The sequence below is a fragment of the Rhinopithecus roxellana genome, chromosome 4 (assembly GCF_007565055.1).
Source record: "Rhinopithecus roxellana isolate Shanxi Qingling chromosome 4, ASM756505v1, whole genome shotgun sequence".
Classification (NCBI taxonomy): Eukaryota; Metazoa; Chordata; class Mammalia; order Primates; family Cercopithecidae; genus Rhinopithecus; species Rhinopithecus roxellana.
Window position 1 is genome coordinate 29929626 of NC_044552.1, and position 25664 is coordinate 29955289.

At 49.3% G+C, this 25664-nt stretch overlaps 1 protein-coding gene across 1 annotated transcript; it reads right to left on the minus strand.

Moving 5' to 3' along the window:
• Positions 1 to 84: 84 nt before the first annotated feature.
• BNIP5 (BCL2 interacting protein 5) lies at positions 85 to 21418 on the minus strand. Its single transcript, XM_010389683.2, has 12 exons — positions 21242 to 21418; positions 14590 to 15203; positions 12862 to 12978; positions 11267 to 11331; positions 10751 to 10988; positions 9553 to 9684; positions 8464 to 8525; positions 7633 to 7873; positions 6659 to 6790; positions 5498 to 5562; positions 3716 to 3970; positions 85 to 1717 (listed from the first exon to the last, which is right to left on the minus strand). Exons 2-12 carry the CDS (start codon positions 15197 to 15199, stop codon positions 1682 to 1684), a joined length of 1953 nt encoding a protein of 650 aa, XP_010387985.1. The 5' UTR covers positions 15200 to 15203; positions 21242 to 21418; the 3' UTR covers positions 85 to 1681.
• Positions 21419 to 25664: the final 4246 nt, after the last annotated feature.

A 25664-nucleotide genomic window follows, 5' to 3' on the forward strand; every position in this document is an offset into this window, starting at 1 on the left:
CACAGCCTTGCAAGCACCAGACTGTCATAGATGTGGCAGGTGGGTATCCGTCTTGCTTCCATGATGAATAACCCAGATCACACCTTTGTGCAAGTTAATTTCTTTATTTGCTCAGATAACACAGTTCAAAAATGAGACTCAGATGCCAGCATCAGAAGCACATACCAAATATTCATAGGGCTTAAAGAACATCATTCCGAATAAGAAACTATGTACAAAAGGTTCCTGACCTTCATTTCATAACTTATTCTGACCCTTCATATTTGGGTGCTGTGATCGTGAACACTGCCTAAAACAAATCCACAAATAGCTCACCTCTCCCCCACTTCTCAGAAGCAGCAATAAAAACTAAATGGCTTTCCAGATAGGCTGAATTGAGCTTATGGAGCCAGTGCCTCAGGTTGGAGGCCAGTCCCATGTAAGCACCCAGGGCCTCTCTGCCCTAGGCTGCTCCTCCTCCCCAGTCCTACCCCATGGTGTGACAGCAGGTTCAACACGGCAATACCATGTCCCCAAGGGTCACAAGATCTCACTTGCCATCCAGGTTTAACACCCTTTCCCCCGTGACCACATGTTCTGGGCAGTGTCCAAGGGTGCCGGCTGTCTGTCTACAGTCTTGTCCTTCCTGCACATAGATATGAACATGTGGCAAATTTCACGCCTGAGTCAAGCTGTTGAAACTGTTGAGTCGTACAGAAGGCAAAGCCTCTGGCACCCCCACACTTCACCTTTGTGCAAATACAAAAAGCAGCCCTTTCTCAAGACGTGTTACTGCTACCAGCTGCAAAACTGTCATCATAAATCTACAAACACACAATGTCTAGGATATGAATAGCACCTCCTGGAGTATGGTGCTCTTGAGCAGTGTAGCCCTGTACAACAATCCATGGCAGTCTAGCCCATTGAAGCCCTCCTCCACTTCCTGAAAACTACCCAAAAGAAGCTATAGTACATACATGGACATGGCACTAGGTAATTTTCAGAACTCTTCACACTTATTTTCTCACTGACTCCTAGCCAATCCCATGAGATGGGAGAGGTGCAAGGTCTCAGCTCCATTTCTCTAGTCACAGAATGTCAGAACACAGGGTTAGAAGGCTTCTGAGAGACCAAGGATCCGCAGTCTCTAGGTCTTTCCATCTGGGGCCTGCAGATTTCCTGGGAGGCATCTGCAAGTCCATATGAGCACGAAGAACTGCCAGTCAACTGAAGAAATGATGGGAAACACTTCGAAGCACATCTGCTTGGATGCATGTGAATGTTCTGGTTGGAGATTAAATAAAAATTTAGTTTAAAAACTAGACTCGGTTAAAACAAACATCGGAGAAAATATCAGTAAGCCTTCTGGGTGGGATTCTAGACTCCAAATTCCGGAGAGGAGTGGGGATGTGTGGAGGGTCACGCAGCAATTCTGGGGTAGGTCCAGCAGGTGGAACCCTGGTCTCCTCACTCCCAGTCCAGTGCTGATTTCCCCAGACATGGCCTCTGTGTCTTGCCTTGTGGAAGAATGCTTTGTGCTTCTCAGATACTAGGGTATGGACACAGAATGGTTGTCTGCTCTTGTCTTCCATCACGTTTGTGAAGCAGGGATTGGGACACCACAGAGCATCTTCAGGGTCTCCTGGCTAAAGCTGCAAACCATTCAGCTAGTTCAAGAGAATTTGAGTGCAAGACACAGCTTTCAATCTGGACTTTGAATCTCAGGACTTGTGATGTCCTGGGAAGAGAAAAAGAACATAGATATTAGCCACAGCTCAATTATTTATGGGTTCACTCTGGAAACAACAGACTTCCCATTATCCCATTGACACCCCACCCCAGCCTCCATCTCTGGGTCTTTGCTCTTGCAACACCTCCTGCTGACATTGCTCTCCTGATCCTTTCTCCCCAGACAGCCCCCCCATTCTCAAAGGTCAAAATCAGCACCTCCACCTCCTGGAAGGCTCCCAGGACCAACTTGCTTCATGGGCCTCAGTTACCACTCATTTGGCATTTGGTTGCTATTTAATTTTGTCATCAAACAGTTGTCTTTTCCATTGGCAGACGAAGCTTTGAAGGCAGAACCTTCCACAGAGCCTCACAGCACTTGGCACAACTAAGCACATAGGAGGCTGTCAATAGCTACCAGTTAAATGAATGAATGAATGAATGAATGAATGAATGAATGAATGAATGGTTAGTAAAACCAGAAGATGGAGTCAGGGCAACTGAGGATGTCAGAACTGATGTTTCTATAGTATCTTTCACAAATAACTCAGATCAACCTGTAAGCTATTACCTAACCCACCCTAGAGGGCAAATTATCTGTAACATTCTTATTCTCTCAGAGAAGACAGTGAGGCCAAGAAGAGAGACAGGTCTATGGTAAGGAGGATTTCCCACCAGGAAGATGAGCCAACATAGAGCAGAGCATTCGAATGACAAGATACAACTATGATGAAATAAGCCAGCTCTCTTGAGAGACTTTTCAAATGGCTTCTAAAGGTAATTCCAAGAAAGACAGAAGTGTTTCGGGTGATAGCAGCATCATCGCAGAAGGGTCTGGTCTCCCAGGGGACCACTTGGATGTAGAAGTTTTGGTCCTGTTTGTCCAACACCAGCAAACAGAACATTTCATTCCTGTAAAGTCACACCTTCATTCAGTGGCTTCTGCACTGTGGATCTGGGTCAAATGTTTGTAAGCAGGTTATGTTAAGTGAATTAGAAAAGGATGAAGAAATCTTTATCAGAGTCCACCAGAAAATATGAGAGATCAGAATTTTTTAAAAATCAGGCCAGGTGTGATGGCTCATGCCTATAATCCCAGCATGAACCTTGGCCTTGGGAGGCCAAGGTGGGAAGATTGCTTGTGGCCAGGAGTTCAAAACCAGCCTGGTCAACATAGTGAGAACCCATCTCTATACAAAAAAAATAAATAAATAAAAAATAAATTAGCTAGGCATGGTGGCATGCACCTGTAGTCCCAGCTACTTGAGAGGCTGAGGTGGGAGGATCATCTGAGCCCAGGAAGGTTGAGTCTACAGTGAACAGTGATTATACCATTGCACTCCAACCTGGGTGACAGAGCAAGACCCTGTCTCAAAAAAAAAAAAAATTAGTGACAAGCATCATCTCTGAAGGGAATATCTCAGGGACTTGGAGGAGGGGAAATTATTAGGGAAAGCATAAATGCACTCAGAACAGTGAAGGTGACGTCAGGAGAGAGGCTGTTCATTAAGCAACCAAGGCCAGGTCAGTGAGTGATCGCCTCCTGGAAGCCTTCCAGAACCAACAGCCCATGGAGCCTTCTTGTCTACCTCAGCCACCCCTTATTTGATAACCTTAGTTTATTATTTACATTTTATGACAGCCTAGAATTGAGAAGGCAAGCAACAAAGCCCACAAAATAATAACAAGGCAAGCTAAGATCATAGCCCGTCCAATATGCCATTCTATCAAAAAAGCATGGAAATGTACATGTAATTGAAGACTAAAGCCAAATAAAGAAGATGCTAATTATGGAGTAAAATCAGTGAAGTTTCAGAAAAGAAAAAGGTCGTCATGGTTTAGAATTGTCTCAGAAGGCCTCAGTGAGGAGATGGCATTTGAGATAGACCCCAAAATTCTGAACTGAGCAGGGGAGGGGAGAGGAGAATAAATAGATCCCACTGGAGGCCAGCTGTGAGCCTGCTGTCACTTATGCCACATCGCCATTGTCTTCCCTGCCCTCTCTCACCGGCTGGTCCTCCCTGTATGGGAACCGGGTGCAATTGTAGTGGTCTCTTAGGCCCATGAGGATGCAGATGGCGTGGCTGTTGTTGCCAGCAAATTTGTTAGCTAAGCTAACATCAAACTGGTAGAGTCTCCTGGCGCGGTTCCTGTCCAGCTTAGAGGAGTGGGCCACCTGGCTGCGCAGGGTGGCTACCAGCTTGCTGAGGGAGGAGTCCGAGAACTCATAAAAAAACCTCTTAAAGCTGGGGTGGCGCCTGATCTGGAAGCGGAAATGAAAGCAGGTCATTAGTGTTGCTGGCAGTATCCCTCCCGCCAACTGCCCCTCCTGCAACTCCATGCAGCCAGGCGGGGCACCTCCTCGTCCCTGGGATGAGCTCCGCTTGTTACATCCCTCCACTGCCCCTAGCCTCTCAGAATCTGTTCTGCAAGGTACAGCTCAAAGCAGCAGGACAAAGTAGAGGGCAAGGGTGGAAGTACAGGTCTTTAGACTCAGATAATTCAGAAGCAAACACCCCACAGAGCCTTCTCATCTACCCTAGCTACTCCTTATTTAACAAGTAATCTTACTTTATTATTTAAATGTATGACAGTCTAGAATTGGGATGCTTGAATTGCACTTACTAGGTGTGTGAGCCTCTGGTCATCTGTAAAATGTAAAATATCCACCCAGCCCCAGGATTGCTGGGGGGGATTGGAGGGGGAATGAAATGAGAGAGTTTACAGAAACGATTTAGTGCTGAGTAGATGTTAGAGGAGTTTTAGTTCCTTCTAAGCCTCCTCCAACAAGCTCCTTTCTGTTAATAACTAAATGAGTTCCCCAGAGGCAGACCCAGACACAAGGACTTGGGTATAGGCATTTTATTCATTAAATGATCCCAGGAAATGCTGATGGGAGAAGGAGACCTGGAACAAGAACAGGAAGGCGGCCCAAGGGGTGGCAACTGGAGCTTAATCCACTCAGGGCACCTTGGAAGCCAGCTGAGAACACGTTCCTCAGTTATACCCCACAAAAGCGAGGGAGCTGGGGTCTCTATCCACCGATTCCCACCAGCCATTGGTTGAGGGCTGCTCATGGGGAAGTGGAGGCTGTTAATTGTGCCCCCGACATGGGTTGCAAAATGGCCCTGTGTCCTCAGGTACAAGGAGGCAGGAGCTGGCAGCTGGACGGGCCAGTGTGCACTCTGGTGGTGAAGAGAGGCACTCAGAGCATCCGCTATGCTGATTACTTATCTTTAACCTGAACTCTTCACATGTGATCTGTGTTTGTCTCTCCAAATAGACTGTGTTTTCCAAGGGTGGGGAATCTTCTGTTATAGACTGCCTATCAGAGGAGGAAAATCAACAAGCTTGAAAGAATGGGAGACCAAATAAATGCTGAAGGGTGTGGCAAGACCAAGAGTGAACCCGGAGACCACAGAGAATGGAATCAGCTGGGCGGGTGGGGCCAGGTGTGGGCGGAGGAGGCTTCTAAGGATGGGGGACATGAGCCGAACTTTAATAGCTGATTTGGACAGGAGTGGTCCTGGCTGGGGCAGGGAGGCCAACACGAGCATTGTGTTATTTTAAACAGTTCCCTCATCTGCTACATGTCTGGCGCTTTCTACATACGCACTAAACTTGGTCAAGGAGGTAATCATCTCTCATTTTGGAAAAGAGGAAACCGAGACTCAGAAAGGTGAAGGGACATGCTCAAAGTTGCCCAGAGGTGCAGACTTGGGGATGGAACCCAGGTCTCAGCTGTGGGTAGATGAGGCCCTGGGGTTGGCTTGTGCTGAGTGGTGCTTACCTGTTGCCCCAGCTGGCCATCCACTTCTTGGAGAAGCTCCACAAGCTTCTGGATGATGATCTCCTCTAAGGAAAAGAAAGGAGGATTGAGTGACTGTCGACTGGGTGATGCCCAGTTCCCTTCCAAAAACAAAGTGCTGCAACGACACATCCACCTGGGAAAGACAGTATTTTCTCTCTAAAACCCAGCACACACATTAGTTATGATGGACCAAGACAATTCTTGCTTTAAACTAGAGCTGGAGTGTGAGAGCCTTGTTTGGGTTCCCTTTATAGAAACAGAAGGGACTTTGGCTTGCTGGGTCTCACCTGTAACCACATTCAGCTTCATTTGATAGGTGGGAAACTGAGGCCTCCCAGTGTCCCTTATCTAGGCTACAGAGTAGCACAGTCAAGAATGGGAGTTTGGATGAGGAGCAGCACATCAGAATGCAGGGAGGGGACATGCCAGGGCTACTGACCCATTAGGAATGCACCCGTCCACTTGGGTTCTAAGCAGCGATGTGCCAGGGCCTGCTCATACTAAGTTCACTGTAAATATTCAGGAAATTTGTGGACTAGTTGTCTTGTTTTGTTTTAGACAGAGTCTCACTCTGTCACCCAGGCTGGAGTGCAGTGGTGCGATCTCGGCTCACTGCAACCTCCGCCTCCTGGGTTCAAGTGATTCTCCTGCCTCAGCCTACCGAGTAGCTGGGATTACAGGCACACACCACCATGCCAGGCTAATTAATTTGTGGACTAGTTGTTACAAACTGTTAGCAGCTTGAAATCAGCCACAGTAAAAATATTTATGCCATGGAAATCTGCAAATGCTACAAAGTAGGGCATCCTCCTCCCAATGGAGAGCCTGTCTGTCAGCACACCACTGCTTATGAGACCTGGAACAAGCTAGGAATTTCATATGAAACATTCAAGCAAATGAATGGGGGGTTTTAATTACATCCCACAGGATAGACAGGTGTCCTCTACCTGCAACTCTGCCCCAACAGCCCCAGTTTAAGGCCAAGCCTGTGCCCTCTGCCCCATCCTAGAGTCTCCTGGGGTCTTTGCCTGCTGCCTTCCCCATTCCTTCCTCAGAACCCTCCCCTATTCAGCCTGTGAACTCCATGTGGAAGAGAAGTGCCCGGGAAGCTGTCCAGGTAAGCGCAGGGGTGGTACTGACTAGATTCACATGTTCCATTCGGCTGAGATGCCCCTTCTGGCGTGTGGCCTCTGGCCTGGGAAGGTGCTTCTGAGATCACAACTGGCTCCCCTTCTGCGGGCAGGGGCTCCCGGCCTGCGAGATCTTCTGGATCTAGGGCAAAAAAGAGTTGTTGAGCGTTTTGCAGAGAGCTGAATCTAGTTCCTGACAAGATGTTCGGAGGCACGGGCATCAGTGGGGGCTGGTTTCCAGGCTCCTCAGTGGGTTTCCTGTCCCCGGCTCTGTCGCAGAGGAGTTCGTGGTGCACTCCTGGCCTTCTCCAGAAACCTGACTTTTGCCCACCAACCCTTTCTGCCTCCTCAGTCTAGGAGGGGCTCAGTTAAAACAGGTGTGCCAACAGGGTCCACCAAACGAACCCTTTCCCTCTGCCAGGTTTTCTGGGTCTCTTAGCCTGTCTGAACCTCACTTTCTCCAAGTGTTAAGTGGGAGTGATAAGATTGACCTCACAGGGCTGCGAGCAGGTTAAATGAGATAATATGTGTGCAAGTAGCACGTAGTAGGCACTCTGTGATGTCAGGGGAATTACCGTCCACCAGTGACCCTCATGCTTTGGTGGAGTGAAAAAACAGGCCCACACCATCTCCTACTTCATCAAACCCAGGTCTCTGTGCTTTTCTATGAATTGGCCAGGTGATTCTGATGCACAGCGGCACGGATCTCCCACCACATTTGTTGTTAAGTGTTTGCATGTGGAGAGGGAGGGGAGGGCGTGTGCTGTGAGCAGGGGCTACTGGGGGTGGGGTCCTGCTGGCAGCTAGCCCCTCACCTCTCCCCACACTTCCACACCCCCCACTCTGCTCAGCAAGGAAATAAGCAGGGCTTTCAGCAACAGTGGACATCCCCCACTATGCCAGCCTGTCAGCGACAGACAGGCCACACAGCAGCCCTGCCCAAGAGGAAGCCTCTGTTACCATGGCAACACCAGGCCTGCTCACCAAGGCTGCTGGAGGTGGAGGGCCGATGGCCACCGACACACAGGGGCAGAAAGCTGGGCCTCTTGGGCCGTCGGGCCTCCGGGCTGGCAGCCCCTGCTGCCCCGGGTCTCCTGGGTTCCTTGGAGCTGTGTTTCTTATGGTAAAACGCTCTCCTGAAGCTCGACTTTTTTTCTAAAGATTTCCTTCTGCAGTGTGGGGCCGGGTTTTCTGTACCCACCTCTTCCTCCTGGACTTGAGGTTGCTGTGGGGGAGATGAGAGAAACTGAGTCGGGGCCCCTGACCTTGAGGAGATCTCAGGTGAGCTGGGTAAAGAGACCCACGGCGGGCTAGGAGGTGTTGCCCAGAGAAGAGTGGTTGATGTTCAATGCTGGGGAAATATGTGTGGTCTGGAGGGGGCTGGGGAAGCTTCAAGAAGGAGAGACGGGGTCCTGGTGCAGTGGCTTATGCCTATAATCCCAGCATTTTGGGAGGCTGAGGCAAGTGGATCACCAGGGGTCAGGAGTTCGAGACCAGCCTGGCCAATATGGTAAAACTCTGTCTCTACTAAAAATACAAAAATTAGCTGGGTGTGGTGGCGCATCCCTGTAGTCCCAGCTACTCAGGAGGCTGAGGCAAGAGAATCACTGGAGCCCAGAAGGTGGAGGTTGCAGTGAGCCATGATCGAGCCACTGTGCTTTAGCCTGAGCGACAGAGCAAGACTCCGTCTCCAAAAAAAAAAGAGGGCCTGGAGTAGGGCTTTGGCAGGACACAGAAGAGTGCGGCAAGGACAGGGAAGGCAGGGTTGGGGAGCCCACAGTGAGGTCAGGGTTAGGTAGGGAGCGTCTTCCTCACCTCCTCCCCGCGCTGTTCTTCCAAATCTTGGAGCATGGAAATGATCTTCTGAATGAATTCTTCTGAAAAAGATCAACAGGCATGGTTACACTTCGGTGCTAGAAAAGCTCTTCTGTGGTCAGTCTTCATTTCCTAATGCCCTGGTGGTTCCCTGGGTGATTCTCCAGGGGGCTAAAGAGCTGCCAGAGGTGGCCTGCGGGTGGAGCTGGTTTCATGGGATACATATTCACTTTACCGATGAGGGCCTCTAAACAGACGCCCAGGAGGAGCCCCTCAGGGCCATCTGGAAAGGCCCCTTCCCTACAGGTGCCCTCACTCTGCACCTTCTCCCTGTCCAGGCAGAATCCCCCTTCAAGGCATATTTTCTATGAAAAGCGAACAAGGCAGAATGGCAGGGGGTAGGGGGCAGAGATCTTTCCAGGTCTTTTCAGACCTGCCAGTGATTTTATATATATATATATATTTCTAGACCTGGCTCTGCCAGTGGTAGAATAATAATTACAGCGATGGCAGCTGCCATTAGCTGAGCTTCCCTCCTAAGGCTCCTACCCCCTCCCTATCCTCTTTACTTCTGAGCTCTGCTCTCAAGCTGGGTCACCCAACAATGACAATAAGAACAACAAATGGCACCTAACATGTATTAGCCACTGTCTAAGACAGGGGCTGTCCTAAATGCTGCTGACAATTCTAGAAAGTAGGTACTTGCTATCCCCATTTCACAGATGAAGAAACTGAGACCAGAGATGAAGTAACTTGCCCAAGTCCACACGGCTCAAAGGGGTCAGAGCCCAGACTCAAACCCAGGTCCATAAGATCACCCCATTGGCTGAGCACTTGTTGTGGGCCTCCCATTGCCTCCTGTCTGCCTCATCAGGGCGAGCACCAACACTATTGCCATTTATCGAGGTTTAGTCAGGCAGCCTGGCTTGGGCCTGGGCTCTGGGCCCCAAGCTGCCTCCCAGCCTGCTGTACTCAAAGGGAGGTCTGGACAGGTCACTGCCTCTCTCTGGCTCTGTGTCTCTTTGCAAGTAGGGGAGTCAGAGCAGAAATTTTGCAAGGGGTGTCTGAGAAAAGGAGAGGAGTACTGACTGTATTCCGAGGCTCTGTCCAGCTGAAGCTCCTCTCCAGGTCCCCAGCTCTCTGATGGGGTGGGAAGCACGAAGGGACCTGCAGCCCCAGCCTCTGTAGATGGAGCCTCCTGGACTTCAGGCTCTTCCAAGCCTGAGAAGCAGAAGGAAAAAGGGGGTGTGTTTTGTCGGTCTGCGGCTGTCAACTATGCACAAAAGCTAGCACAGACTCTAAAGTGGGTTCCGGGGCTGGATCACACTAAGGCCTTATGGGGCTGGAAGACAGCTGCTGGGCAGGGCTGTGTCTCTGATTTACTGGCCCAGACCAAGCTCCCTTATCCCTTTGTGCTTCCATAGAACTGGCTTTCCTGGGCTTTGTTGCCCTCTCCTCCCTCCACCGTTTTGACTTGATCCACAAGTTGAATAGTAGAGGCCTGTCATGTCCCATGACATGAATCAATGAATCACAGCCAGAATCCCCCTGCATGAAAATATCTCCCACATGGCCTGAAATTCCCCTCTTTGGTGTTAGGCATCACCCCTCCTTTCTAAGATGTAAAGTTTCCTGGCCAGGATGACCTAACAGGATGGCCTGTTCTCCCTGATGCCCAGGAAGAAATGACTCATCTGATCCTTTCCCCCTCTAGCTCTGGCCCCATCATCCATGGGCCACGTGACCTTGAACACATTGTTTTACCTCCCAAAGCCTCAGTCCCTTCATCTGTAAGGTGGGGATAATAGTTGTACTTCATCTGATGGCTGTGAGGACTGATTGAGTTATAGATATGCAGCAGGGAAATGTCTCACTTTACAGGTGAAGAAACTGAGGCACAAAGATGGGGAATGACATAGACAATATGCTAGAACCCAGGTCTCCTGCCTCCCCTGCTCCAGCTCCTTCCTGCACACACTACTTCCCTCCCTGCCAGGGCGCAGAAGCTGAGGCAGCCAAGAAATGTGGATGGTTGGGGAATCACGGAACATAATTTCCATCAAGGGCTTCTTGGGGTTGCCTAGACCTCGCTGAGGTTTTGTGTGTGGAGGTGACCCGCTGGCATTCTTTCTCTCTTCCCACAGTCATCCTCACACCGCTCAGGGCAGAGTGCAAAAGTCAGACCAGGAGCAATGCAACCTTTAAAGTGGCCAATTCCATCCCCGGGGAAGGTTCCAGAGCTGGAGGCAGCTGCAGGGTTGCTATGGCAACTGCAGAGCCTGCTCACCATAGCTGCTGGAGATGGAAGGCCGATGGCCGCCAACACACAGGGGCAGAAAGCTGGACTTCTTGGGTGGCCGGGCCTCCGGACTGGAAACATCTGCAGCCCTCCTCTTGGCCTCCTCGGAGCCGTGTTTCTTAAGAGAAAAGGTGCTCTTGAGGCTTGTCTTTTTCTCTTGGGATTGCTTCCTAACAGCTAGTGCTGGGTTTGGCAGGGCCACCCCCAGCTGTGAGATCAGAGATTGCTGTTGGGGAGAGGAGAAAAACTGAGTCAGGTTCATGACATTGAGGAGAGGGGGAAAGCTCTCTGGATGCAAAGTGAAGCGTAGCCAAGCTGCAGGATGGCCCCAGGAGAGGGGAGGCAGCAGAGGCCAGAGCAGGGGGAGGGCTGACTTCTGAAGCTGCAGAAGGAGGCTTCAGGGAAGGAAGGGACTAGAGCCCGGCCTGTAAGGACAGGTGGAGCTTGACAGAGGAGGAGGAGAAGGCAGAGAGCCCCTGGAGACCTGCAAAGTTTACTCCTCACCTCTTCTTCCCACTGGTCTCCCACTCTTTTGAGCAATTCCACAATCATCTGAATGATAGCATCCTCTGGAAGAAAGCAAATGCATCCGGTTATTCTTTCTAAATGCACAGACAACTCCTTCTAAATTACCGTCTTGGACAGTTCTCTTAAACAACTCTTTAGGCCACACAGTGGAGGGAAAGCGCCACATCCCAGGGGCAGGTCCTTCTGAGAGAAGGCTGGAAGATCCACGGGGAAGGCACTGAGCCAAACCATGACACTTCATGCAGGAAATTTCAGGTCAGCCCTTTAGGCATTCAACTTGTGCCCCACTGTTTCCTCTGAAAGTCACAGATCTTGGAGCATCTACTTTGGGTTCAGTAAGCTGTGTGACCTTGAATAAGTTTCTTAATCTCTCTGGGCCTTTATCTCTCCCAGTGAAATGTGGGTCATAATTTTTGTCCTGCCTCCCCCAGAAGGCTGTCAGGCTGTCATATGAGGGACTGGGCTTGAGAACACTTTGCAAGGCTAATGCTGATCTTCCAACCTGCAAAATTCCAGTGGGAAAATGGTGGATACCTGGCCTCACTAAGGTGGAGGATGAAAGGGCATCAGCAGGCGTGACACAGAGAGAGCCTGCCGTGCTGATGCCTCAGCCACACCCCCATGTCTGCACAGAGAAGCCACTGATGGTGGAAATGGTTTCCTTTGATACTCCGGTCAGCCTTTTCAAGGACAATGTGCCCACACCGTCCTCTGATAGGTACCAGCTGATGAGTTTACGTGAAAAGAGATGCAAACAAGGTTCCCTGTTCCGAGGCTGTCTGTGGGTTTGCCTTTTTTTTTTTTTTTTTTTTTTAACTCCTAACTTCCCTCTCTCACTTCTCTCTCACTTATAAATTGTTTGGCTTTTGTTGCTTGACTCAGCTACCAGCTGGTTCCCTCTCATGTAAGAAAACAATTAGCTGCAAAATGACTAACTCAATGCTTTTTAGTTATTCTTTGACACATGTATAGCTCCTTCATTTCACATATTATAAAATATGCTCATCTTTTTTACAGGGAATTAGATGAATAGGGGATTATTCTCAATTTATTAGGAGCACTCTTGGTATTGTGGTTTTGTGTGAGACTGTACTTATTTTTTGGAGATACATGTTTAAGTATTTAGGGATGAAGCATGATTTACTCCAAAATGATTCAGCAACAAAATGATACGCACACAAAGCAAACTGGCAGAGTGTAAACAACTATGAGTATACAAGTTGTGGCAGAGTGTAAACAACTGTGAGTATACAAAGCATTGAACTATACTTTTCACTCTTCTATATATTTTTTAAAGTAAAATACATTTTAAAAGACTAAGAAAAGTTCCGTTTTCATTAACACATAAGGCAGAAGCGTTTGCCAGCAGCCTTTCCAATTCCTTAGCCTCCCTTCTGTGAAATTCTAAAATAAGCAAACGTGGCCAGAAGCACCAAAGAGGCAAGAAAGGCCAGTGCATGTATTTTGAGAGCCACCATCCAAGGTCTCAGTAATCATTCAGAACAATCCATCTCATTCAGTAACAGCCACCTCAGTCAGAGGCAAAAAGGTCACTAGAGATTCCGACTCACTATCAGGCTTTTTGAGCTCCTCTTCTTGCTGGTGACCTGTGGCGTGGGGAGAAACATCCAAAGCTCCAGCACCATCCACTTTGATGAGGAAGGAGTGGCAATCGGAATCTTCCCCACCTGGAATAGAGACGAAAGCAAACGGGTATGTAGGTGTGTAAGTGCGTGTGTCAGTGACATTCTCCCGACTTTGTTCATCAACACGAGAAAACAGCACAGAATTCATAGTGCAACTGGCACTGCTGCAGCCTGCTCTAGGCCTAACCAAAAAATCAGAAACCCACTAAGGTTTTTATCTGAGAAGAGGCGACTTCCACCAAGACACCTCTCTTGCTAACCCCCTCCCTGCAAATCCTCAATCTTCTCCCCATCATAAACACCGAGTTTTGAGTGCCACAAGGTAGAGCCCCCCTCCCTCTAGGTGCCAGTGGGTATTCAGCTCCAGAGCCTTGCGAGGCAGAATAGGAAGGCACCTTGGGAGCCAGCACCCTCATTTACCTGTGGGGAATCAAAAGTTCCAGAGGTTCTTGAGCTCAAGCTCAAGGTCACACAGCAAGTTTACTCCTGATGGAGCCAAGTCTAGAACCAAGGCCTGGAAGCACATAAGCACCAGTGGGGTGGGAATAGGGCTTCTCTCCCCACCTGACTCCCTGCCTTCTCCTTTCTCCTAGGTCTGTGCTCCTGAAACTAGAGGAGTTGGCAATAACAGCTATTGTGCACTGAGCACTTTCCTTGTGGGCTGTGGCCACTCCATGAGACAGTAACTATTTATCTTCATTTTATCCATGAATAAAGTTGAGGCTCAGAGAGGAAACCTGCCTCCCTGGGCCACACAGCTTGTGAACGGCGGCACTGCGAGTGGTTTTCCTTGGAGCACTCAGCTGTGGTGCTGTTCTACCTCAAAGAAATGTCACAATGGGCCAGGCGTGGTGGCTCACACCTAATCCCAGCATGTTGGGGGGCCACGGCCCGTGGATCACTTGAGTCCAGGAGTTCAAGACCAGCCTGGCCAACATGGTGAAACCCTGTCTCCACTAAAAAATACAAAAAACTAGCCGGGCGAGGTGGCGGGCGCCTGTAGTCCCAGCTACTCGGGAGGCTGAGGCAGGAGAACGTTGTGAACCCGGGAGGCGGAGCTTGCAGTGAGCCGAGATCCGGCCACTGCACTCTAGCCTGGGCGACAGATAGAGACTCCGTAAAAAAAAAAAAAAAAAAAAAAAAAAGCAAGCAAGCAAGAAAGGAAGAGATAAAGAATGGAAGAGAGAGAGAAAGAAAAGAAGAGAGGAAGAAGAAGGAGGAGGAGAGGAAGGAAGGAAGGAAGGAAGGAAGGAAGGAAGGAAGGAGGGAGGGAGGGAGGGAGGGAAGGAAGGAAGGAGGGAGGGAGGGAGGGAAGGAAGGAAGGAAGGAAGGAAAGGAGGGAGAGAGGGAAGGAGAGAGGGAAGGAGGGAGGGAGGGAGGGAGGAAGGAAGGAAGGAAGGAAGGAAGGAGGGAGGGATTCACAGTGGTGCGGAGGAAGGAAGGAAGGAAAGGAGGGAGAGAGGGAAGGAGAGAGGGAAGGAGGGAGGGAGGGAGGAAGGAAGGAAGGAAGGAAGGAAGGAAGGAAGGAAGGAAGGAAGTCAGTCAGTCACAGCGGTGCGGCCCCTGACTATTCTTGTCACTCTGTGGAGAGGCTCCTGGAGCAAGTTTAGAGCACCCTAGAGGTTTCCATAGGAACAGGCACGGTCCACTCACCCCTGCGAGCTGGGCCCAGGTCAGCCTCCCCAGAGCGTGAGGCAGCAGCCGCCTTGGACAACCCTTCCTCTTGGCCTCTGGCATCCTGGTCTTGAGCTGCCTTAGTCACCTCGGCCGCATGTTTCTTGTGACCTTGCTTCTTGCGACTGGCCTTCTTGTCGTGGTGGGCTCTCTTCCTGAGGGCTGGCTCCCCTGCTGCTTCCAGGGGCTCCAGAGGCTGGGAGAGGCCCTCCTTCCCCCTTGGCCTCCTGCTGGCCTTTTCTCTGGGCTCCTCAGGGCCCGTCCTCACGAAGAAGTTCAGCACCGTCTTCAGCCACCCCTTCTTGGTGTCTTGCGAAGGCCTCTGCTCACTGGGGAGAAACTCTCCGGCCTCCTCGGGAGTGGGGGCTGCAGTGGTGGTGCAGTGAGCCTCTGCAGACGGAGCTGGGCTGTCTGAATGGCTGGCCCAATCACTGGTTGCCCAGTGAAGCGCCTTCCTGGAGGGGGCAGTGGGCAGGGAGAGGCAATGGCAGTCCCACGGCTCCAAGCCTTTCCCGGGGGCCAGCGGCCTGTCCAGAGACCTGGCTTTCCTCTCCGCCAGGGGCTTCCTTGGGCACCTTGGATTCTCCATCGGGCTACAACGACAACAAACAGCTCCCTTAGTTTTTTTGTTTTTGTTTTTGTTTTGTTTTTGTTTTTATGACGGAGGCTCGGTCTGTTGCCCAGGCTGGAGTGCAGTGGTATAATCTCAGCTCACTGCAACCTCTACCTCCTGGCTTCAAGTGATTCTCCTGCCTCAGCCTACCAAGTAGCTGGAATGACAGGTGTCCGCCACCACACCTGGTTAATTTTTGTATTTTTAGTAGAGATGGGGTTTCACCATGTTGGCCAGGCTGGTCTTGAACTCCTGACCTCAGGTGATCCACCCGCCTCGGCCTCCCAAAGTGCTGGGATTACAGGCGTGAGCCACCTTGCCCGGCCCAACAGCTCCCTCAGCAGAGGCCTCCTGGGCACGCCGAAGTTGGCTCCCAGCACTGACCAGTGGACCCATTCATCCTGCCTGCTAACGTGAGTAGTGTCAACTTCCCATGTCAACAATTTCTCAAAGCTGTTGTCTTGTGCCAATTCCCCCAAAACCCTCGGGGAATGGGGGTCATTATTCTCATTTTCCAGAGGATAAAACTGGACCACAGGAAGATCGTGCTCAGATCTCAGGGCTGGTCAGCTGCACCTCCAGAGCCCCTGAAAGGAACACAGCCCTGTCCACACCTAGGTTTTAGACTATCAAGACTGATTTGGGACTTCTCCAGAACTGCATGATAATTAATTCATCTTGTCCAAAGCCACTGGGTCTGGGGGCTTTTGTTACAGTAGCAATGGAAAACTAATACAGCTGGAGCCAGAGGCCTAGTCCTGCCCCTCACTAGCCTTGGGACTTTGGGCAGCTCAGGCACCTTTTCTGGCCCCGCATTCTCATCTGAAGCATGCCCGAGCCCTGCCCTCTCTCACAGGCTGTCGTGAATATTCCATGAGGCAGCTCCGGCATTGGCAACTCTTTTCTTCCAGCTGCTCAAGCCAAAAATGTCAAGTCACCCTGACTTCTTTCTTTTAAAAAAAAATAAATAATTTTAATTAGAAAATAGATATGGGGTCTTGCTGTGTTTATCTGGGCTGGTCTCAAATTCCTGGGCTCAAGCGATCAACCTACCTCCGTCTCTCAAAGTGCTGATTACAGGCATGAGCCACTGCGCCCGGCCTCCTTTCTTTCTTTTACTCCCACATCCACCCATCAGCAGAGCCTGTTGGCCTCACTCACATAGAGCCTGTCCTCACCCCGACAGCCCCCTGTGGTCTCTAGGTCTCCATCTGCACTCACCTGAACTGTTATCACCACCTCCTAACTGACTTCCCTGCTCTCCTCTTGCCCTCCCCAGTAACTTCTCCACTTTGCAGCTATGGGGGCTTTTAAAACAAAAGTTACTTCCCTTCTTCCAAGGGTCCCCTTTCACTTAAAAGTCTTTACAGCAGCAGGCATGTCCCACACGTACCAGCCTCCATCACCCCTCTGACCACGTCTCTCTCACTCCACTCCACGCACACAGCCCTGCTTGCTGTCCTTCAGGCCCGCCCACCTCAGTGCCTTCACACTGGCCAATCCCTCTTTCTAGAACATTCTTCCCTCATGGAAAGAATGAGTTTGTTCATGGTTTGTTCCCTCACTTCCTTTGGGGCTGTACTCAACTGTCACCTTCCCATCGAGGCCCTCCCTGCCCACTTCCCATCAGCACACCATTTCCCCTCCTACCCTATGGGCTGGTGGTGTGCAATGTCGTGTCTTTATGTGTTTAGTTGTTTCCTGTCTGAGTCTCTCTCCATCTCCTGTGTCTATTTTGCTAGGTCTTCTATCTTTGAGTGCCCAGAACAATGTCTAGCATATCACTGCTACTCAATAAGCACTTATTATCTAGCATATCACTGCTACTCAATAAGCACTTATTAAACAAATGCATAGATGTATAACACATTTAGTAAATGGCACAACACATAAGGTATCTTTGGATGTGTAGTTAACATGAAATCACTGCTTTCAGGCCAATTTCATCTTAGAGCAGCAGGGGCTCTTCCATTCTCCATCCAGAATGAAGCAGCGGCCAATGGAAAATGACAAAAAAAAAAACCCTTTCCCTCCCGGGCAGCATTTCAAGCAGGACTGGGTGTGGGCAGTGCACTTCATTTGTGTGTCTTTAATTTAATCTAAAACTCTTGGGGCTTTCCAATTTTTCCAGAGTTGTTCAGAAGGCCTCTTCCCTTCAGTGGAAGGTAAAAGAAAAATAAAATATGGTTTTGAATGCCAAACCTGAGCCCCTGGAGAGTCCTATGGAGTTTAGGACCACAGGTTGCCTGCTCTAATTTGTCATTATAGCTTTAGCATGCATTGACCAAGTAATGTTTAGTGGTATGGGATGTACTCTAAAATGTATTCTATTGCTATGCTCAGCTTAGAGGCAAAAATAAGAATCTATAATTGCAATTTCTTATGTGTGGGATCCACAGGAAAGTGAAGATACAGAGAAAGAAGAAAAGAAATGGGAACACACATATTTGAAGGTGACATGAACATTTGGGATGCCTTCCCTCCTCCAAGCACCCGTCTGGGAAGGAAACCAGACGGTATTGCAGCCCCAGGTCGCCGAGGCCAGAGGCCATTGGAGCCAAGTGTCCACACGTGGATGACCTTGGAGGAAATGAGAAATCAGGCCGGGGTGGAGGCAGGCAATTTAAAAGGACTTATTTGTTATTTAATGTTCCTTAAAAGGAACATCTGGGCTACATAGAAACTTTTCGCAATATGTATCTGTACCTTATATGGAAATTCACTAATATTCCTGAAAGACTCGGAGACTGGCTGCCTTACGGTTGTGTTTCTGAAGACAACACGGGGTAGGATAAGGAGAAGAAGTCATAGAGGAAAATATTTATGTTTGTTCTCACTTATTTCTCTCAACAAACATTTAATAAGCACCCACTCTGCACCAGAAATTATGCTCGGTGCTAGGGATACAATCATGAACGAGATGCACTGTGTGCCTCCAGAGGGAATATTCTGGTCTTCTCTGAATGTGCAGGAATAAGGATGTGAGTACATAGTGATGACAGCAATGTTCCATTCCCCTGCATCTGCTGTCTCTTCAGAAGCACATGGTCTTAAAAGAAGATAAATTTAGGTTGAAGTTCTATGTGATTTAAGATCATATTTAAAGAAAAGTAAGCCGAGCCAGAAATATTTACTGAACAGTGTCAGGGTTCTCTCTGCATTTTCCATATGTTCCTGTGGTCAGGGCAAATTGGATGGGGTTGGCAGAGAAGCTGTTCATTAACAAAACCACAGAACCAGGGCACTCTTGTTCAGCTCAGCCTCTCTTCCGTCTGCACAGATTTGGCTCCATGGGACCCATCGCACGGAGGGCCAGCGCTTCCTTACCCAGTTAACGGGAAGAGAGACGCAGTCATCTTTTAAAGAGCTGTCATTGCTATGGAAACGGTTTTCGCCACTGCCAATGGCGGCAGTATCCTCCTAACGCATTCCAAGGACACGCTGCTCCTCCTGATCAGAACATTAACACAATCCCACCAGCACATGCTTTCCCTGACGTGTTTTCAGGAAAGCTACTGTGATTTGGCCGCCCCCTCCCTGGAATAACCAGTGCCCTGAGCCCACGGGGAGATGAGAGAAACTAAGGCCAGGAGCCCCGCAGCTGCTGCTGCAGCCCAGAGGCAGGAAGGGGGCCGGGTGACGCCCAGCCTCTGCTATCCAAGAGTTTCCCCAGTGAAGAGATTCCAGGGTCTCCCAAGGCTTCCTAATTCCAAATCCAGTGACCTCTTCCCATGCCTCGTCCTCCCTAACGTGCTGTAGCATTTGATACCAGCCCTACTTCCTTCTTTTCTCTTTCCTCTCTGGGTGGCTTTGACTGTGCTCAGTCCAGCTTTCTCCTCCCTCTCCCCCACTCCAACTGCTCCTCCTCTGTAATGTTTCAAAGATCGTCTTCAGTTCTGGACCAGGGATTGAGAGAGTGCGGGTGACTGGGGAAGACACACCCACAGGCCCCCAGGAAGACCCCTGAAGAACCTCTGTGGATGGTGTGTCCTCAGACTTTTAAAGTCTCTAAGCCCTAGGAAGCTTGTCTTTTAATCCTAATAACCTCCCCTTTCCTACATGTGCCAAAATTAAACTGTTCAAGACTTTCCAAGTATAAAATTCTGCTATCCAGGATTTATCAAAGCAAGATTTTCCTTTCTTCTTCTTTGTTTTGTGCCCCAGGTGCTCAACTACATTCAGCCCGACCACCAGGGAATCCCACCCCGCACAGGCTATGCTCCAGACCAGGAACCCTAAGCCAGAAGCGCGGCCTCACTATGCAGAAACCCAGCTGCTCTCGTAAACTTGTTGTGGATGTCAGAGCAAAGTCCAAATCAGCTCAGAAATACCCGAGTGATCTACAGATCACAAGACTTCTTCTGATAAGATGTGACATTTACTGGTGACATGTCCAGCAACAGTGACAAAGAACCAGAGAAGGCTCACGAAGCTGACCCTGAAGTAGGAAGTTTGCCTGCCTTCCCCAAGCTTGCTGCTGTGTATTGTTTACTTTCTAAGTTGCACAGTGACCTCATCTCTATGCTGTTTGCTAATTTGTTCACCTGGCTGCGTTACTCTCTAACTGCTCTGGTGCCTTTCATGGAGATAACTTTGCGGCTCCCCTTTTCCACCCATGATTCACACAATAGAAACTTCACAGAGAGCCACCCTGCGGCACACCCACAGCAGCACCCTGAGGGATAGAGTGTGTGGCACACACACGTGGACCCACAGTCAACACCACAGACATCCACGTGTCACCAGAACACACTTGTGCACACCACAGACCTTCACGGACTCAAGACGCCCTGTATTTCTCCTGTCCCAAGTGTAAGGGAATAATTATATGACCAAACTCACTACTTGCCATCGGTGCTAACTCTAAGTTCCGTGAGAGGGGACCTGAGCCTGGGAGGCTCTCGGTGTTCGTGAAACAAACAAATGATACACAGGCATGTGCAAACCCAAACCAGCTCACCTTCATGCAGCCACCCGGCGTCCAGAGAGCCCTTTCCTTTACATGATCTCACTCCATCTTTGCCAAGGGCTGTGACTCAGATGGGCTAACAGTGGTGCACTGAAGCTCTCAACCATTAAGAGACACGCCCCAGGTCACATAGCCAGGAAGCAGAGAGCTGAGACTCAAATTCACTTCTCCCAATTCGAATCCTGTCTTCTCTACTGTATACCAAATGGCCTCACGTAAGCATAGATACACATGCACACACATACGGACTTAGAGGGGAGAAACCTGCTCTTTCACACTGATGGAAATAACCACATTCACATACACGCCTACAGTGACCTGTGCACACAGAGTCACACAATCACGTGTGCCTAGGTATAGATACCCATGCCCTCCCCACCCCATTCTGTCTATCCAAGACCACGGGCAATGCAACATTGCGTGAGGAGTCGGTCAGGACTGTGGGTTATAATCCACCCCCAGCCTCTAAATTCCCATCCAAGAAAGCAGTAGACCATGAGTTTTTTTAATAAGATCTCCCCATTCTTGGACTAACTTCCGAAACCTTAAAACTCATAGAATCTTACTTCAACCATAGGTAATAATAACACCTCCCATTTATCGGGGGTTCCCTCATGTACCTTCACATAAAGTCTAGAACTCGACCTCTACCACATCCTATACGGAAACTAGCAGGTGAGCTATGTAATGCTGCCCCATCCTACAGACAAGAAAACTGAGGCCCAAGGAAGTGAAGTTCCTTGCTCAGGGTGCCAGCTAATAAACAGGACTGGGGCTTGAATACAGAGTTTTAAGTCCAAGTAAGCCCAGAACTCTTTGAGAAACACCCCATTGAGATAATGTCACTGAACCCTGCTTCATCTTTTTAGACATAAGAAAACTGATTCCCCCACCTCCACCCCTGCTGCCTCTCTGGGAGGGCCCAGTATGCTGGAAGCAGAATTGGAACTGGACTCTTGGTTTGACTCCCAGGACTAAACTCCTCTGAGGACCCCAAGATACATACCCACTGCTCCAGCCCCTAAAGGAGAGGGTATTGTTCAACCAACCTTGGACCACAGAAATCGCTTTTGTCCTGAACACCCGGGGCTGGGATCTTCAGACAAGAGGTCTCTGTGTTAGGCTCTCCTCCCTGTCAGCTGGAAGTTGTGTCCAATGAGAAGTCAGACCCAGCTCTCCCAGGGAGAAGATGCCACGACTTTGATGCTGGCAATTTTCTGAGTGTCTCAGAAGATGTTTTGGCCATCCATATATATAGTATCTCCCAGGAGCTGAGCTCATGGCAGCCAATCCAGAGAGCCATGGGCTGGCTCACCTGCCTCCACCTGTTACCACCCATCCCAGGGCTGCTCCCCGCTCCTCCAATGATAGGAGGCTTAGCTCAGCTACCCTGGAAAAAACAGTTTCACTTGACAACTTCCTTATTGCACCCAAACCTCAATAAGAAACCAAAGCTCAGAAAATAACCTAAGGTCTGGCTGGGGAAAGCCCCACCTGTAGAGTTGAAAACAAGCCTTAATGGGAAACACAGGTTAGGGGAAGAAAGTGGAGGTAGCTTTATTGCCTTTACAACATCCCTCAGTTATCTTTGAAGATTAGTGGGTACCTAGAAAGAAAGGTCAGCGATGGGATACATACGTCCCTTGACCTGGAGACAACCCAGAAGGAAGAGCCCACAAGAGCCATGTGCTCCAGATCTGCTGCGCCCGGGAAGGGTTGCCATGGATCTTGAGAGAACATTCTAAGAAGTCCTAAAAAGTGAGATTTCCACTTTCTGTAATGCCTTATTTTAAAAAATAGAGTGTAAATACATGTTTATAATCAGAAAAGAAAAACTAGTTTTATTAAAATGAAAGCAAAGGCCGGGCACGGTAGCTCATGCCTGTAATCCCAGCACTTTGGGAGGCCAAGGCAGGTGGATCACATGAGGTCAGGAGTTTGAGACCAGCCTGGCCAACATGGTGAAACTCCATCTCTACTAAAAATACAAAAATTAGCCGAGTGTGGTGGCAGACACTTGTAATCCCAGCTACTCGGAAGGCTGAGGCAGAAAAGTCACTTGAACCCAGGAGGCAGAGGTTGTAGTGAGCTGAGATCACACCACTGCACTCCAGACTGGGTGACAGAGCGAGACTCTGTCTCAAAAAAAAAAAAAAAAAGCTAAGAAATTCTATTTTGGTTCATTAACACAGGGAGGCATTACAAAGTAAATACGGATGCACCAGACATCTTTTTTTCTATGTATTAACAGTGCCTGGTACTTGTAAGTGTTCAATAGAGGGCCAATATTTTATTATGGGCAACAGAGTTATTAATGCTTCATTCATTCTGTCAACAGGTTTTGGATCCAGCTATGTGCCAGACACTGTCTCAGCACTAAATTTAGAATTTGTTAGTCAAGAAGTCACCCAGCCTTCAAACAAAGGTTAAATAATATTACATATTTTTTATTTATTTAATGAAACTATTCTGTCAACCACTTCTTCCAGGCCCTGTGTGTATTGTATGTGTTCTTTCTTATTCTGAGGTGAATATGCCCGGCCTGGCCCAGCCCTCACAGAGTCCACAAAGTAGTTAGGAAGAGAGAAGCACACAGAGAAATCCATACAAGCAAGCAGAAGGGAATGGGAAGTTGTTTAATGCATACAGAGTTTCAGTTTGAGAGGAATGTTGTACTACCACCTCCACCATTGAACCATCTCCACAACTTTTGAGATGTGGAGGATTTTTACAAGACAAACTCAAACTCAACTTTTGAGTTGTGGAGATGGTTCAGTGGTGGAGAGTGGTACAACAATCAAAATGTACTTAATGCCACTGCACCGTACACTTTAAAAAAGTTAAAACAGTCAACTTTATGTCATGCATATTTTACCACAATAAAAAGAAGGAGAGGGGTGGAGAGCCACATGGGACACTGTGCAGGCACCTCCCATGTACCCAGCAATCCCACCTGCAGGTACATGCGCTCCTAGGTTCTCACAGGAGGGAGAGCCATCATGGGCCGCTCTGGGCATTCTACACCTTCTCCATCAGGGGTCTGGGGGGGCAACCTAGCCCTGCCCTCAGTGCCTGCCAAAGATCATGTCCTGGGCTGGAAATCTGGAGACAGACTCTGGCAGCTGCCTGACCCGGGGCCAAGGTCGGCTACACTATGTGTGAGCCCCCATGCAAAATGAAAACAAAGCACCCTTGCTCAAAAAGTATTAATAGTTTCAAGACAGACAGCAGAACTTTAAACCAAGCACCAGGCCCTTCTGAGTATACACCCTGTGCAACTGTCCAGGTCACACAGCCTTGAAGGGGGCTCTGAAGGTGACAGTTCCCAACTATGTGCTGGGAGGGAAGATGGGAGAGGGAGACAGAGGGAGATTGAGAGAGAATATTTTTGAAATGTTTATATAAGTATAATGTATAAAAAGGTGCACAGATCATAAGGAGATAGCTCCATGAATTTTCACAAAGGGAATAAACCTGTGTAAACCAGCACCCAGACGAAGAAAGAGAACATTCCTGGCACCCCAGAACCCGCCTTGTTCCCCTCATGACTCCCAGAGTAGATTAGTTTGGCCTATTTTTGAGCATCATCGGTCTGCATGTTTTCTTTTCCGCCTGGCTTTTTTCACTGCATGTCTGCGGGACTCAGCCATACTGCTGTGCTGTCATTCTCAGACAGACAATCCCAAGTGTCAGAGCCAGTGCAAGGTAAACAGAATTCTCATATGCTGCTGGTGGGAGTGGAAAATGGTGCAACTACTTGGAAAAATCGGCTGGCAATATCTACCAAAGCTGAACAAACACCTGCCCTATGACCCAGCAATTCCACCCACGGATAGATACACAACAGAAATGCATTCCCATGGTCCCCCCCCCAACAACTTTTATATGAATGTGTATAGCAGTGCTGTTTGTGATAGCCAAACCCTCAAAAACTTGAAACGACTTAAATGCCCATTAACAGGAAAATGTATAAACAGTGGCATATTCACAAATTTGAGATTTTGTTGTTTTTTGTTTTTTCCCGGAGAGTCTGTACATTTGTTTAGAAAGATTTTTCACCCCCTTGTGTGGCCTGGGTGTGCAGCGCGGAGCACGGAAGATAAACGTGGTCTTGGATAAAAATGATGGTAGCCAACGGAGAGGGGTGGGTGGAACACAGGGCCCCAGTCTCAGGAGCGCAGGATGTGTGGTTCTGAGTAACAAACCTCAGAAGGATTTTCACAGGGCACCCTCTAACCTCTCTGAGTGTGAACGCTGCTTCCCAGAAATCTGTCCCCATCCCGGCAGAATTATCTACACATGGAAACGAGTCCGGGCCTTCATTTGCTCTGCGGCTCCTGTTCACCGCAGAGCAAAGAGCAAGCCGGTGAACTCTCACTCCTTTCCCGGGCCACACCCTCTGCCTGGCGCCTGGTAATTCGAGGTCCAGCCTCCAACCCACCGGCCTTCCCTAAGTCTCCTTCCCTGTCCTCAGTGAGAGGTACCTGAAAGACTATGACCTCACTCCTTCTCAAGCCCCATCAGGACCCAGGAACAAAGTCCCCAGCCCGAAAATAGCCTCAGAATATCCCCTCGGTTGCTGTGTGCGAGGCCTGATTTAGGTCTTGTGCCGGAAGTGCTCGGTGAATCTCAGTTCCCCTCCAGGCTCCCCTGCCTCGAGGCTCCCAGCGACTCCTAGACTCTCCTCTCCCTCAGCGGTCTGCGGGTCCGCGCTGCAAGTGGGGGCCTCGAGTGCGCATCCCCATGGAGTGGGAAAGCGGTGGCTTTGACATTAGGCAGACCTGCGCCGCAGCTCCGGCTGCCTACCCCCAGGGGGCGCGCTGGGGATCGCAAAGACAACGGCCATTTGCAAAATGGTTACCAGACCTTAAGCCCGTAGCAGGACCTTCTAAATACGTGATTTTTGCCCCCACAATAATGTTCATAAAGCGCATATTGCTATTTTACAGACCAGGAAATTAAGGCTCAAAAAGATAAAATAGGCCGGGTGCGGTGGCTCACACTTGTGATCCCAGCACTTTGGGAGGCCAAGGCCAGCAGATCACTTGAGGCCAGGAGTTCAAGACCAGCCTGGCCAACATTTCGTATATTCGTAAAAATACGAAAATTAGCCGGGCATGGTGGCGTGCGCCTGCAGTTCCAGCTACTCGGTAGGCTGAGGCAGGAGAACTGCTTGAACCTGGGAGGCAGAGGTTGCAGTGAGTGAGCCGAGATGGCACCACTGCATTCCAGCCTGGGCGAGAACAAGACTCCATCTCAAAAAAAAAAAAAAAAAAGAGTAAAATGCTTAAGTGATACTAGTAAATGGCAGATTAAAACCTGCCAGTCAGCCAGGCCTTGTGGCATGCAACTGTGTTCCCAGCTACGCAGGAGGCTAAGGCAGGAGAATCTCTCGAGCCTAGGAATTCTAATCTGGCCTAGACAACATAGCAAGATCTTGTCTCCAAAAAATAAAAATAAAAATCTGCCAGT

Bases quoted from the DNA above. Each gene is read 5' to 3' on its own strand.
- BNIP5 (XM_010389683.2), bottom strand. From the start codon at position 15,199: ATGGAGAATCCAAGGTGCCCAAGGAAGCCCCTGGCGGAGAGGAAAGCC. The intron at 5,563-6,658 runs GTCAGTACCACC...TCTTTTCCTTAG, and splicing joins GAATGGAACATGTGAATCTA to AGGAGATCATCATCCAGAAG. The intron at 1,718-3,715 runs GTGAGAGAGGGC...TTCTCTTCCCAG, and splicing joins CATACAGGGAGGACCAGCCG to GACATCACAAGTCCTGAGAT.